This window comes from Oenanthe melanoleuca, chromosome 20 (assembly GCF_029582105.1).
Source record: "Oenanthe melanoleuca isolate GR-GAL-2019-014 chromosome 20, OMel1.0, whole genome shotgun sequence".
Taxonomy (NCBI): domain Eukaryota; kingdom Metazoa; phylum Chordata; class Aves; order Passeriformes; family Muscicapidae; genus Oenanthe; species Oenanthe melanoleuca.
Window position 1 is genome coordinate 8950270 of NC_079353.1, and position 15010 is coordinate 8965279.

Sequence of the window (15010 nt, forward strand, 5' to 3'; positions counted from 1 at the left end):
ACATGATTCAGGTTACGTGTTTGCAGGAGCTGTCTTGGCCCTGTGTTCTCATCCTGACACCAGCACTGCTGTTGCCTGCCAGAGCCAGGAGCCAGGAGCCAGAGGGGAGTGTCTCCATGCAGGATGTTTGCACCATGGCACCTGTATTGTGAGTGAAACCATGGGCCAAGCGAACACCTAAAAAACCCAGAAGGCAGGCACAAGAGAAAAACTGCTTGTGTCTCCAAGGGGTCCAGGGAACAGGAGATGTGGAGGGCATGAGGCTCCAGCCATTCATGGGCAGTGCTCCCCATGCCCTGCCCCTCTCTTCCCACGACAGGCACCAGCTCCAAGCTTTCTTTCTGGGGACAGGGAAAGCTTTGACTTCATTGTTGACATCAGCTCATGACCGTTCCCATGATCACAGAAGTCCTCCTAGCCAGCTCTGCCTCAGTTTCCCCAAAGGTTGATGCTCCGGGACAAAGGGAATTGCTCCCAGTCTGTTCCTCTCCTCTCGCTGCCCTTCCAAACCTCCATAAAGCTGCTCTGCAAGTCCCACCCCACGCCCAGGCTGCAGGAGCAGGTGAAGTGCACGGAGGTGAAGGGGGCAGGAGCAGGGTAGAACGGAGAATCACTTCCCTGTGCGGTGCACCCCCATGGACTCCTTCCTGCTGCTGCTATCACTCCAGGAGCACAGACCACCAGCAGCTCTGCAAACCGCAGAAAAGCCATATCTTCACCACATGGAAACCTTTTGCACTTCATCTCTTCGGCGGCATAGTGCTGAGATTTTATAACACAGGCAGGAAATAACACACAATGTTTTCTACGGCTTATCTGCTCCAGCAAGCGCTTTCCCAAGTCAATAAACACACTGGTACTCAACACCCAGCTAACCACCACCACATCTGCGTCTTGGGCTTCCCCACCGTGCCCCCGAGCCGCGGTGATGTCCAGCTGTTCCCAGGGAGGGATGGATGCGCAGTGGGGATGGCTGAGCTGGACTCGCCCTCCCCCTCCCTCCCCCTCCCCCTCTCCCTCCCCCTCCCCCTCCTCCTCCCCACAGCTGCTGAGATACCTACCAGCCTCCTCCCACTCCCTGCCCGGGTTCAATTCTCGGAAAGCAGGCGGCTGTGGCCCTTCCACAGCCTAGCCTTTCACATCAAGTCATTTCCCCAAGGTCGTTTTCCTGTGGCTTATCAGGGCACACCTCCTTGCTGATTGCTTCCCTGTTAACTCCTGGTCTCCAGATCAGAGTGATTTCTGGCCCCGTTTGTGCTGCAGCAGCTGTTCAGCGATGCAATCGGGGCTGCCCTTCCTCGGGGTCGCTGGTTTCAGTTCTTGCCCCAGTTTCTCAGTATCTGGGTGTCTCCTGCCTCACGGTCCCTGTGACAGGAAGGGAAGGGCACGGACCATCTCACGTCCTCCCCGCACTGCTCGGGACGGCTGCAAGGAGGAACGGGGAAAGGGGTTTTGTGCTTGGGGAGGGAGGTAAAGTAGGCAGCAGGAGCAGGGAGGGGGCAGCTCCTGAGCAGGGCTTGCTCTGCCTGTGCAGGGCACACAGCCGGGTCCAGCTCTGCCTGCTGGCACCGCCTGCGGCACCCGGAGAGCAGCATGAGCCCCGGGAACACTGCCTCTCTCCTCCTTACCTCTGCTCCCCGTATTTCTGAGCATTGGAGCCGGGAAAAAGGCTCTCGGGTATAGAGCGGCTCATGGGGTGCAGCCTTCCATTCCCCGCTCTGGAAAGCTGGGAGGTTTCTCCTGGCCGCGAGTAGGGGAGAACAGAAACAGTCCGCAAGCTCTGGCTCCCGTCCTCAGACATCCCTGTGCCAGCTCCCTGCCTCCTGCTCGCTCCGGGCACTCCCAGCACCCAAAATAGCCAAGGGGCTGCGTGTCCCGGAGCCCGGCTCCGAGTGCCTCAAGTGGGCTGGGGGAGGCGCCCAGGGAGCGGCGGAAGCTCCGCTGGGGCTGCTTGCGGCACATCCTCCCGTGCCCCAGGGAAAGTCCGGCAGCCTCGGGTCCCACGGGAGCGGAGAGCCGAGGCGAGCCGCAGCCCGAGCCCGAGGACAGCGGTGCTCCCGTCACCACCAGCCCGCAGCGCCCCATGGCCGCGGAGGCGCTCTCCACGTGGCCCGGCAATGGCACTCGGGCTCCTTGCCCCGTGGATTCCGCCTTCGCCCAGCGCTTCCTGCCCGCCGTGTACCTGACCGTGATCCCGCTGGGGCTGCTGGGCAACGGGCTGGGGCTGTGGCACCTCTGCACGGGGCGCCGCGAGGGTGCCCGCCAGCCGCTTAGCCTGCTGGTGGCCAACCTGGGGCTGGCGGACCTGCTCTATGTCAGCACCCTGCCCTTCCTCGTCAGCTACTACCGGCACGGCAGACAGTGGATCTTCGGGCAGGCCTGGTGCCGCCTCACCCGCAGCTTCTTCCACCTCAACCTCTACGCCAGCATCGGCTTCCTCACCTGCATCAGCATCCACCGCTACCTGGGCATCGTGCACCCGCTGAAGGCGCGGGGCGGGTGCCAGGGTGCCGCCTCTTCAGCGTGGCTCAGCATCACGGTCTGGGTGTGGGTCATTGCACAGATAGCTCCTGATCTTGCCTTCAACAAGACGAATGATGCGGGGACGCAGTGCCATGACACGACAGGGCAGGAGCACCTGGGCACTTACTTGCCCTACACTTTTACTGTCACCATGACTGGGTTTGTCATCCCATTCCTCATCATCATCGGGTGCTACTGCCACGTGGTGTTTGTGCTCTGCAGGAACGACAGCGTGGACTCCAGCCTCAGGAGGAGAAGCATTGCACTAGTGGTTCTCGTCATGGTTCTTTTTTCCATCTGCTTCCTCCCCTACCACATCTTCAGAAACCTCAACTTGGTTTTTCGCTGGCAACCACCAAGGTCCTGCACACAGGCTTCAAAGGATGTCTACATTTCCTACCAGGTGACTCGAGGCCTGGCCAGCCTCAACAGTGCTCTCAACCCCCTGCTCTATGTGGTTACCAGCAAAGACTGGTGGTCACGAGTGAGGACCATCCACCAAAGTGCCAGGCAGTGCCTGAGGTCATCCTTCGGGAGCAAAACTTCTTGCCAGGCAGCTGAGAAGAAGAGTGACACCATTCTTTGTAATGGAAAGGCTTCTAATGAGCTCTGACACGTGAAACCCCTGCTTCTGCATCACCAGCTTGTGCTTGGCCTCTCCCTGGGGGCAGCCCCTCACCTTGGCACCTGCTTTGCAGAGATGGTGACAGCAGCATCATGGGCTCCATGCACACAAAGGATGGACAGGACTGTCAGCATCAGGGACAAAACTGGGACCAGATTTAAAAAGCAAAACTACTCAACCCAGCCATTTTGCCTGCAGCACGCCTGGAGATGGAAAGAGATGATCACGTTTGCTCCAGTCCAAAGTATTTCCCTCCAGCCTCTCATGCAGCAGTCTGAGCTGGTTAACATCCCCTCGCTTCCCATCTCCTCTGTGACTGAGAGGTGGATGGGAGGGAATGGCACCTTGTCCCTTCACTGCATCCTCTCTACTCTACTCTACATGGGTTTGAGACAGGATTCCTTCTTTCACCTAAGGAGAGGGGAAGAGGTTTGGAAATGGAAATATTCATTAAAAAATGAGGTTTTAAGTACATTACTAAGCTGTTCCAGTTCCTGGGTGACTGAACTGTTTCAGAATCTGTGGGATCCTCTACTGCCCACCTCCTTTGCAGAAGAAAAAGACGTTTTTGGCATTACTCCCTTTCTTTTGGAAGAGCACATAGCAGAGCTAACAAAATGGGCATTTTAAAGTTTTTGAAGGTGATTGGTTGGAGTTTTATTTTGGAAGGTGAATGACTACAGTAGCCTGAACTCCTGCTTTCAGTGGGAAAATGCCAGGAGAATTTGCAAATCTTCAGGTGAGTGCTTGCATCTTGCATCCAGCCTTGCGAAGGCGTTAGATACGACTTGTAAATATTAGATGTGCAAGTAAAAAGAGAAGCAGCACTGGTGTGAAAACTTGTGAAAGCAGGGTGTGATAGCAAGGGCAGCTGTCTGTCATCACCAGGGGTTGCAGATATCTTTGGGTTGAGCAGAGGCTTCCAAGCAGCATTTTGGTTTTTGTTCTTTATGTTACCCACTACAAACAGCTTGAACATTTCAATTCAATAATGTGATTTGCAGCAACAGCAGCTTTTGGAGCCTAGCTGAAGGAAGTGGACTGAGAGTTAAAATCAGCCCTTTCTGGGAAAGCACTTGCCCACAGACGGATGTTGTGCTCCTTTCCTGACATTTATCTCTGTCAGCTGCTCCTCACACAGACCCACCTTAGCTGGGCAGTGGAGGGAGCACGGCTGTCTCTCCATGCAGTTAATATGTCTACAGTGCAAATAAACACCTCATGCTTTCAGTTGTGAGTCGTCTGGCTTCTTTTAAAGCTTTATGGGAAGCTGGGAGCCAGCTGGCCTGCAGGTTGGAGCAGGGAGTGGTGATGATTCTCCCAGTGCTCTGCAGACAGGGAACTGCTGGGAGACTGCAGTGGGTGGAGAGTGATCTGTGACAGGCACACACTGAGGAGTCTGCTCAGTACCAGTCAGGGGTCCAGCAAACTCTGGGTCCAGCTCCCACCTGGGAGGAAAAACAGAAGATAAAGCATAAAATCACCAGTGAGATCTCTCTCTGTAGTAGGAAGATTGAGACATTAGGATCAGACCTGCTCCTTGCACACGTGCTCCACATCTGGGCTTCTGCAGAGCTCTGAACACTTCTCCTTTCCGCAACAAACACCCACGCCCCTGAAAGCTGTCCAGCTCTTCTATCGTCACACACGGATCCTGTCTAAGAGCTACAGGTCCCCACAGAAGCAGCCTTGGCTCCCACAGCTTGTGGGAGCTGTGACACCCTGTGCCTGCCCCCACTTTGGGCAGGATTGATTGAAGTAAAGCATCACTGCATGCTGGGGAGGGAGTGCCAGCAAACTCTGCTCTCACCCCCTACATCCTTGTGCCCAGATGTGTCCTCTTGTCTTCTCCAGTGCCCCCTCCCTTCACTTTTAATAGTGATTTAAAGATCTGTGTCCTAAGAAGCATCTCTGAGCCCCAGGGATGGTTGCAAGTATAAATCTGCACATTTTTCTGTGTTCTGTATCTATCCAAGAAGCAAAAGCGAGTAAGGATCTGTGTGTTAGGCTGATGTCTGAGATATTTGGGGTGGAATTTTTAATTATTTTTTTAATCTGTAACTTCACAGTCCACTTGATTCTCAGTGCTGCTTCCCATCAGAACTGGAAGGAATGAGTTCTTTCCCTTTATTAGGTGTGTGTGTAATTAAGGCTCAACCCCTGGCACACAGCTGGTGATGGGGCAATGAAACCATCCTCCTTCCTCCAGCCTTGCCTCCTCCATCCCTCTTTCCTGCCCTCACTGCCAGGGAGGTTGCTTCCCTCCCAAAGAGCAGCTGTTGCTCTCTGTGGGACATGGAGGTGTGAGAGCACTGCAAGGATCCTGCTCCCCCTTCAAATCCTCCCAGGGCTCTCTCTGGCACCAGAGGGTGGGATCATCCCTGGAGCAGCACCCAGTCTGTCCCAGGTCCCACTTCTGGCATGGGAAGAACTTTTGGGAGTAGGTAAACAGGCAGGGAATGTGGGGAGCTGTCATAATCCTCCTTCCCCTTTTCCCAACACTCTGCCAGAAATTGGCAGGGCCACACACAAGAATTTGCTGCTGGCAGGAAGGGGCCAGTGCCACTGGAGAAGCTGTGCCATGATTGCCTCCTGAATCATCACCCCTTTTGGGCTCCTGGCTTGTGAGGAGCTGAACATTCCTCTTTCCCTCCCTTGGCTATCTGTTGCCAGACCTTGAAGATGTCTAAAAGCAAGTGAGAGGAATCCCACCTGCACTCTGTGCTTTTCCCACAGCCCCTTTGGCACAGCAGCATGGAGCAATGGTCTTGTCTGCAAAATCAAGCTGAAAGCAGATTTTTAATTCCTTTACCGAAATTAGACCCAACCAATAAATCAAACATGGTGGGAATTCTTCTCCTGACACTAAGGGGATCAGGATCAAGCCTGGAAATTTGGCAGCATTTCTTTCTTCATTAAATAAACTGCTCTTGGTTGAGGATATGTTGCAAACACAGCCAAGGTTTGTTATGTTACAGAGAACTTTTGAGCTGACAGCCCAGGGAAGCCAGTCAGGCAGAAATAACAGGCACACGTACAGATGCACAGATGTACAACCACTTTCTTCCTCTAAAATGCAGAACTGTTTTGGTTTTTTTTGGCATGCAAAACACTCTACAAGAAGAAAATATTGCTATCAGCAACATCTAAATGCACAGAACTCAACTCTGATTAATTCTTTATTTCATTTTGCACACATTAGATAAAATCTGGCTCTGACTCAGTTCAGGGGTGTGGGTATGGCCAGTTTTAGCAATCAGGGAGCCCTGATTGCTAAACAAGTGTGGGTTGGCTGCCCTGTGCTGAGAGTGTGGGCTCATGCCTTTGTGTCAGAGACTTCCACAGCCCAGGAGAGCAGCAGCTGCTGCACACAGGGGCTGGGGGTGCTGGGGGCATCACTATGGGATTGAGATGGTGTCCAGGTCCCTGTTGGACAAACATGGCCATAACAGGAGAGCCCTCAGGCCCAGGAGAGGTGTGAACACCATGTGTGAAGCTGGAGGAGAAGCAGCCAGAGCAGGAGGCTCCCACAGGACGTGGCTCCCCATTGCTCCAAGCACACAGTAGCAGGACTTTGTGGGGCATCCTTTACAGCGTGGTGGGAGGCTGCAGTGTACACACATAAAGGGATGAGTCATTCAGGTCACTAATAAAGGTCACAACATCCTCAGATTCTGTGAGAGGCATTTATTTCTCCAGCAAAACAATTTTATTGCCAAAGTACCTTTGGCTGCATGACAACAGAGCTGACAGGTTATCTTATTTACCAAGGGTATCGATCCGACTGGGAAGGAATAGTAGGTGCAATTATCCAGGTGAACTGGGAAAGATGGTAAATATACACTGCCACTGGGGTGTTGTTGGTGAATATTTTAATAAAAGAGAAAAATCTGAGTCGTTGTCTATACTACATGGAGTGCTTTGGCATCCGAGGGACCAACAGCTTGTGCAGAAGAGAGCAAATCACAGAAATAGAATAACACTAGCTTGGCTGTGTGAAGCCATCAGTCCAACAGTACTCCTGCAGTGCGTGCAGTTATAAATGCCGTGCTGCGAGGGACCTAGGAGCGTGAGAGCGAGGAGCTCCGGCCCGCCCCGGCCAGCCTCAGCCCCGGCCCCTCCATCCCTGACCCCTGCATCCCCAGCCCCGGTCACTCCATCCCCGGCCGCTCCAGCCCCGGCCCCTCCAGCCCCGGTCACTCCATCCCCGGCCCCTCCAGCCCCGGCCCCTCCATCCCCAGCCCCAGCCCCTCCACCCCCCGGCACACATCGGTGTGTGCGCTACAAAGCCGCTGAAGCTGCACCCTGAGGGCACGCATCTGGAGGACTCGCCGAGCCCAGGTATAAAAGAGTTGTGCCATTTTTCACGCCATTCCTTTAAATATCCCCCGCAGCAAGCGCTCCTTTGCCTCGGATCTCTGCTCAAGGCGCGGCAGTGAGAAACCCCCAGGAGATGCTCAATGAACCACGACCTGTGCTGCCTCCTCAGAATCCTGGGAGGAAGCTATCATTTGAATTTTGCCCAACACCTCCGCTCTATCATGAGCAGGAGACACTCAGATCCAATCTGGCTCCCTGAAGAGCCCTTCGTGCCAATGCACAGCCCAGCCAGTGTGAAATTCTTCTGCTTGTTTGGACTTATGGGCAAAAAGTTTACCCTAAGGAGCATCAGAGAGCTCCCAGGCTTCCCAAAGGCACCACTGCTCCTCCTTGGAAAGCTGCTTCCATGCTGACAAGAGACAGATTAACTCTGTCCTGGCTGTCTTTGCTCACATGTGGGGGTGCAGAGGTGCATCTCTGTGCTCAGCAGAGGTGGGGAGAACCACCCACCACAGCTCCCAGTCTGCTCTTTCCAGCACAACTCACTCTGCAGAGCCTCCATGTCTCCAGGCAGTGGGGAGACAGTCCCATGGCAATGGGAAGCTGCTGGCACGGAGGAGAGCTCAGGGGCAGGTTCACTGGAGGGGATGTCAAGAGCCAGGCATTCTCACTGAATGAAGTTTCACTTGGTTTGGAGGCAAAAATCTCCCTTTGAAGGTGTGTAGTGCTGTCCACACAGGGCCATGCTGAGATTCCAGAGGAGATGGGGATGCAGTTCTTTTGGGATGCTGTTCCTTTGGGATGCAGCTCATCTACGGGCCTGGGGCTATCCAAGACCCCAGCAGGTCTGCACTACCCATCACGAGATGCTGCAGCTTCCTCAGGGCTGTTGGAGGAAAGAAACTTTATGTGTGCAAAGCTGAAACAACAGGTCCATCCCTGTAGCCACTGTCCCATTGCACTGAGCTGGAATGTGGGAAAAGCTCCAGCAGGTGCCCCAAGGCAGACACCAACAGCACACAGTGAGGGAGAGAGGCTTCACGAGCTGGAACATTATTTCCCTTTCCAGTGGGGCATGTAGAAGCAGAGGGTGGCCCATGGACACACCAGCAGACTCAGCCTGGGAGTACAGGACACATCCTCTCTCAAAGGCATAGCAGGAATGACTGCTGGGCTTGCAGCCACACCTGCCAGTCCCAGCCTGGGGAATTTCTCTTTGCCTCCATAAAGGGGCTGCTCACACCTGGTTCTCAAGCCAGAAACCCCAAATGGCCACGCCCTGAGTCTGTGCCTGGTCCTGTGTGGAGATGCCCAAGGGATACCCAGAGCATCACCACCTGACACTGCTCAGCTCCCATCTCAAGAGACACTTAAACAAAGGACCTAAAAGTCTGTTAAATGTTTCAGATCACAGAGAAACTTCTGGTTTATTTTTCCATTTACTTGGAAATGGTGGTGTGCCAAAAAAGCCTATTGTTAATTTAATTCCCTCTGACTGATTCATGGCAGATCTGGCGTCCCAATGCCTGGAACAGCTGTGATTCCTGTGCCACCATTTGATGTGTCCGAGGTACCACACAGCTCCTGAGCATGGCTGGAGAGAAAGGGCCAGGGCTGGAGCAGGGAGCAAGAAGCCGGGCTGAGCGAACACACGACATTTTTGCATTTGCAATTCAGAGAGGGTATATCTTATCTCCCCAGTTAGTCCTTCCAGAGAAAAGCCTAGAGAGAAACAACTGGAAACTCTTTGTATATAAACAAGGCTTAGTAAAATCTGCAGTTTTAAGGTGGAGGAAGAAATAAGTCCCTAACATGGTGCTTAGACTGCAAGAGAAAACAAATATTTTATTTTGTTCTGTTCATCCCCGACTGGAAACCCGCTGTGCTCTCAGGCATGGGCCGCAGGAACATTTTCACAGGGCATTTACAACTCCCTTAGCCAGGAAATCGCTTGTGGCCCCAAACCCAGAGCTGTTCTGGCCAGTGGAGTGTGGGACCAGCCATGGAGCATCGCTAGCAGTGGAAGAAAAATGAATCTTGGAGGAATCAAACCCTGCATTGAAATAAGTCGGTGCCTGGCTGGGAAGCTCAATCAACCTCTCAGCACCGGTTCTTCAGAGAAAAACAGGAAAGGACATCTTGAGTTTTACTAATAAATGCACTTTTCTCCAGTTGAAGTCCCGGGGCCGATTTGTTTCCTAGCGGGTTATTTTTATCATCGAAAGGAGCAATTCGCTGTAAACTGCTTGCCCAAGAATCGGAGCTCCGGGAGCCGCAGCCGGGACTGCGGCAGCACCCGCGCCACCGGCTCAGCTCCCCGGTCCTGTCCCCGCTGTCCCCGGCTGTGCCCCGCTGTCCCCGGCTGTGCACGGCTGTCCCCTGCTGTGCCCCACTGTCCTCCCTGTCTCCGACTGTGCCCGATCCTGTCCCCGGCTGTCCCCGGCTGTCCTCCCTGCCCCCGCTGTCCCCGGTCCCGTCCCAGCCAGAGTGGGGCTCAGCTGGGAAACCGCCTCCCTTCCTCCCTGCAGCACATCCAGGCAGGCACAGGAGCTGTCCCCTGCCCCTCCAGCCCACGGCGGGGACATTTTGGGAAGGGTGGTGCCATGGGGACGCGGTAAGCACACCCACCCTTCCGGCAGGCACCTTTGGCACCGAGCGCTCACTGCATGGCACCCAGCATGGCACAGCCCATCCCTGCCCCTGGGTATCCCGCAGGATCCCTGCAGCTGTGCAGGACCTTCCCAATCTCTGCAGTGCAGCGCTACCACTGCGTGGGCTGCCTCTAGGACAGGGGCAAAGCTGTCACCGGGGAACCCTTCAAAAGATCCTGACATATTTCTAATTCCTTCCCAGAGCCTTTGTCCCCTCCCCAGCCCTGACCTTCCTGGCAATCCCTGTTGGGGGTTGAGTGTTTTCCTATTGCTGTGTCAATTTAAAGAATTTTTCCCATTATCATGCCAATGGAGCTGCCGGTTACACCGCGGATCTTTCATGACTCTGGACAAAAGGGGTGGGTGGGATCGGCTTGGAGAGGGGCTCTCGTGCTTCCGGAGGGGACTCGTGTTTCCGGCGAGCTGGGAGGAGGATCCCCTCGGTCTTGGAGCCACGCGGCCGAAGGCAGGAGAGCCAGACCCTCTGCCATCACCTGCCCTGCATCTGCCCTGCTACAGCCTCCAGTCTCTGCGGACACAGCGAATCACCCAGACACAAATGGTGAGCGAGGAGCTGCCCGCTCCAGCCCGCTCCCACCCGAGACCGCCGCGGCCGCAGCCGCGGCTGCCCCTTCCTGCCTCCGCTCCCGCCGAGAGAGAGCGTGCCCACAGCTAAAGAAAGGACTGGAACCGAGTTATCTGTTCTGTTCTGTTAGTAATTTTAACAACTGCTGTTGTTTCTGCTGGTACAGTTAGATATATTAGTAAAAGAGCTGTTATTCCTACCCCCTTGTCTCTGCCTCAGAGTCCTTGATTCAAACGTTTATAATATTTGGGAGGCAGTGGAATTCGGGTCTGTGCTTCAAAGGAAAATTTCTGCCTTTCTTGGCAGACACCTGTCCTTCAAACCAGGACAATCCCACAGGCCGTGATGCAGGGAAGGCATTTTTAGCATCGTGATGGTGTCACCGTGGTGGGAGCAGAGGCACGCCCGGGATCAGGCCCTGCTCTCCCTGTGCTCGAGTTCCTACGTTGAGTCTGTGCTGGTGGCCATGGCAGCTCATCTCCACATTCACCTTGCCCAGAACAAGACCCTTATCCAGACACACTTCCAAAGCCTCACTCCTCCATCACAGGGATCCAGGATCTCCTAGCAGTAACCAGTCCACTCTGGCACTGGCAGCAGCACCACAGAGCCTCCCAGTCCCAATGCCCAATCCAAACTGGCTGACGGCTTTGATTTAACAGGCTTTCAGCAAATAATTCCACAGATTTTTAAGTAGAGGCATTATGATTTTATCTTACTATTTTATAATTAAAGTTAAGATCCTCAAACAAAATAAATGAACCAACTAAAGTACCCAAGATCAAAAACTTGCTAAAGCAGAGCAGCACCTTTCCCATTTGGTTGTGGTCCAGGCACTTTATGGCAGGTACTTTGTGCCTGGCTGATGTTCAACTGACAGTTTTCCAAGCATATAAAAAACTTATTATGCTGAAAATAGAGTTTGTGACCATGAAGTGTCAGGAGTACTGTCAGCATTTCCAGCCCAGGTCTGCTTTGCATACAACCACTGGCAGGTCAGGCTGCTGGGGGGAGCAGGGTGAGAGGATGGGGCTGTGTGTTCTCTCACAGAACCCATTTTCGGTAGGAAGGGTAGTTGGGAAAGGCTTCCCAATGACTTCTGGGATATTAGGAGGTGGCATGATGAGGTTTAGCATGGCTGTTATTGGGTAAGGTGGTTGACGACAGTCACACATGGAACTGTGTCCACCTGTCTGGAGTGATGCTCTGGAAACCTGGAAGTTACATCCATGGGAGACCATGTGGAGGCAATTTGCATTTACAACCACTTTATATCCAGTGCTTCATTAGTTCCCTTGCTGAGCTTCCATATCACAATGCAGAACAAAATGCCTGCAGCCATCTGAGCTACAAAGAGCCCAGAAGGGAGTCAGCAGGAATTCTCAGAGCTGAGGGAAAGCTGTGAGGCTCCTGAGCCTGCAGTAACTCTGAGCATGGCCAAAAGACAGATCCAAGGCAGCTCCAGCAAGCAAGAGGATGTTTTACAGGATGATTTGCAAACACTACATCCAGCCTGGATCCAACCTGGGGTGCTGTGTCTGCAGAGGAAGGCATTGCTATGGCCCTTCAGGCAGAAAGGAGAGATTGCTCTGTGCCAGCTCTCAGTGTTGCCTGACTGGGAGCAGCCCAGCAGTGCCTGAGGTCTGCTGTGGTTAAGAACATCATCTGGGCAGCTGCAGGTTGTTATTCATACCCTGATACCTAATACTTTTTAGAAATTAACAAATCTATTTCTTCAGAAATACCTCGTGGCTTTGGCAGGCTATCTGTAATCTAAGTATTAATGGCATTGAAGCTGGAATAGCTGATGACTTTACTAAAGCAAACAAAAACATAAATTTGGTGTTTAAAAATAACCAAGAGAAGCAGACTACATCAGGATGGTCCTCAGGCCCTCAGAGAGCTGGAGCACCTTACAGCTGAAACCAGGGAAGGGGCTGACACCTGGTGGGGCTTGGCATTGACTCAAGCAGCCCCACACAACTGGTCCCTGTTTGGTGCTTTTCATCTGAGACTGCTAAGCAGCTTTGCTTATTTCAGCCCATTAGAACTAGAAAAGCTTTTTAATAAACTCCCTGCCAGCCTGGAATTAGTAGATGTGGACCAATTAGACACATTAATTAGGCACTGGTTTAAACACAAATGAGATTTGACTTTGTTTACTAGACTCAGAGGAAGCAGCTTCTCAAAGTTCACCTCCAAAGGGCTGGAAAAAAGGCACATTCACTCCCAGCTGTATGCACCCCCCCACACAAACACAGCACTTGGACTTACGTTTTATTTTCAGAGCTCCTGCTTTTTCTTTACCTCCCCATGCAACAAAAATGAGATATTTAATCTCATAATGCAACTTCTCACTGAAAATCAATGATAAAGTACATTATCTTGCCTGCCCTGAGCCCATGGCTCCAGCTTGACCTTCCTCAAGACAGTGAAGCCTGGAGAAACACAAAGGTTGAACTTATGGTTTCCCAGAAGGAAAGCTTGAAACTTTCCTGTGCCTCAGGAGGAATAGGACAGGATGGCCTTCCACAATAGCCATCTGACACAGTTTGGTGCCACTCATACCCAGTGATCACTGCAGGCAGGAAAAAGCAGTGTGTGAGCAGCGAGAAACAGAGCAGGCTGAACCCAGCTTGAATTTTGAAGCCTCCAGTCCCACTCTAAACTACAGCATCAGCTTAACCTCCAAATATTACCTGGGCACCCCAGAATTTGACCTGCAAGGCACTGGAGGCCCCAGAACCCCTCCTAAAAGAAGTGTGACAGGCCCCTAGAGATGCAAGCATCGTAAGATCTCCTTCCTCTGCAATGGAACCAACAGAAGCTCAGTTAGCAGCTCTAGTTCCTGTCTCCAAGGTGGGAAGTCATTGCTGACCAGTGGAGAAAAATACCAGCACCAGGTGAAGTGCATCTTCATGAGCAGGAGGCATCCCCACATCTTTGGGGCTGGAGGTTTGACAGCATCCCAAGCCCCTTAGCAGGGCTGCAAACACTCCACTGAGACTACAAACCAGACACATTCCTCCAGCAGAGGCTCTGCTCATGATTTAGGAGGCTGCAAGCCCTGCGATGTCGAGCAGCATGCCAACAGCCTGTGCTGCTCCTGATGGATGCCCGAGTCTATTTTTTCTCCAATAACAACTTTCACTAATGGTGCTGGCACGGAGGCTCAGCAAGGAGGAGGGAAGTGGCAACTGGCCAGGGTGAAAAAGAGTTCACAATTACAGTAGGAAAGGCCACTGTGTCCCTTGTGCTGGCCATGGGAATGCTGAGGACAGGGATGGAAGGGGCTCTAGAGGAGCATTGAATCACTCCCTCTTTCAGGAGAGCACCCACTGTACCCAGAGCATTTTCAGCAGACACCCAGACATCTGCTAATTTTATTTTTAAACTCCTTTAGTGACAGGATGCCACAATCTCCCCCAGCAGTCTGTTCCAGTGTTTCACTGCCTTTGTGGTTTAAAAGGTTTTCTTATGTCCAGTTCAAACCTTCATTAGTGCAACTAAATCCCAAAGCATTTTCTCCTCTCCAGAGAGAGAAGCAATATGGATGAAGAGGGATGTAAGCCTCATTTTTTTTTTTCACTTGTGTGTTTTATTCCCAGCCAAATGAAGAAGAGTTTATTTTCCTGAAAGAGATACTATCTCCTGCAACACACAACTCAGAAGTATCTTTCTGTTTTTAAAAGTGAAGTATAGGAGTTACATAAAAGCTATGGTAACCAGGAATGAGAAAGAGGGTCTTCAATTTGTGGGCTCTGTCTCCTACCACAGCTAATTTCCCTGCTCCTGCTGTCCCAGGCTGATGGGCTTTCAGCACATCAGTGCAGAGAGGCTGAGCTCACTGACCCCCCACACCAGCACAGGGTGGACAGGCCCCACATCCCCTGTGCCTGAAGCCTCTCACCCATGTGCCAAACAGAAATACTGAATGTGTTTTTATTCCTTTCTGCCCTCTCAAAACAACACTGGACACCACAGGCCAGACTCCCTGCTCTGGTAACCAGCTGGAAAAAGGATGACACAGATAACGCAGACAGCACAGCTAACACAGACAAATAACACAACACAGATAACACTGGGACCACAGACAAATAACACAGATAACACAGATAACATACACAACACAGATAACACAGATAACATAGACAACACAGATAACCCAGATAACACATAGATTACAGATAACACAGATAACACAGATAACACTGTTAACTCATGGATAACACAGATAGCTAACATTGTGAACAGAGATAACACAGATTACACAGACAACACATATAACACATATAACACATATAA

At 52.4% G+C, this 15010-nt stretch overlaps 1 protein-coding gene across 1 annotated transcript; it reads left to right on the forward strand.

The window, feature by feature from the left end:
- The first annotated feature begins 1489 nt into the window (after positions 1 to 1489).
- On the forward strand, positions 1490 to 4378 carry LOC130261498 (P2Y purinoceptor 1-like). Its single transcript, XM_056507806.1, has one exon. The coding sequence runs from the start codon at positions 2084 to 2086 to the stop codon at positions 3134 to 3136; it is 1053 nt and encodes a 350-aa protein (XP_056363781.1). The 5' UTR covers positions 1490 to 2083; the 3' UTR covers positions 3137 to 4378.
- Positions 4379 to 15010: the final 10632 nt, after the last annotated feature.

Bases quoted from the DNA above. Each gene is read 5' to 3' on its own strand.
- LOC130261498 (XM_056507806.1), top strand. From the start codon at position 2,084: ATGGCCGCGGAGGCGCTCTCCACGTGGCCCGGCAATGGCACTCGGGCT.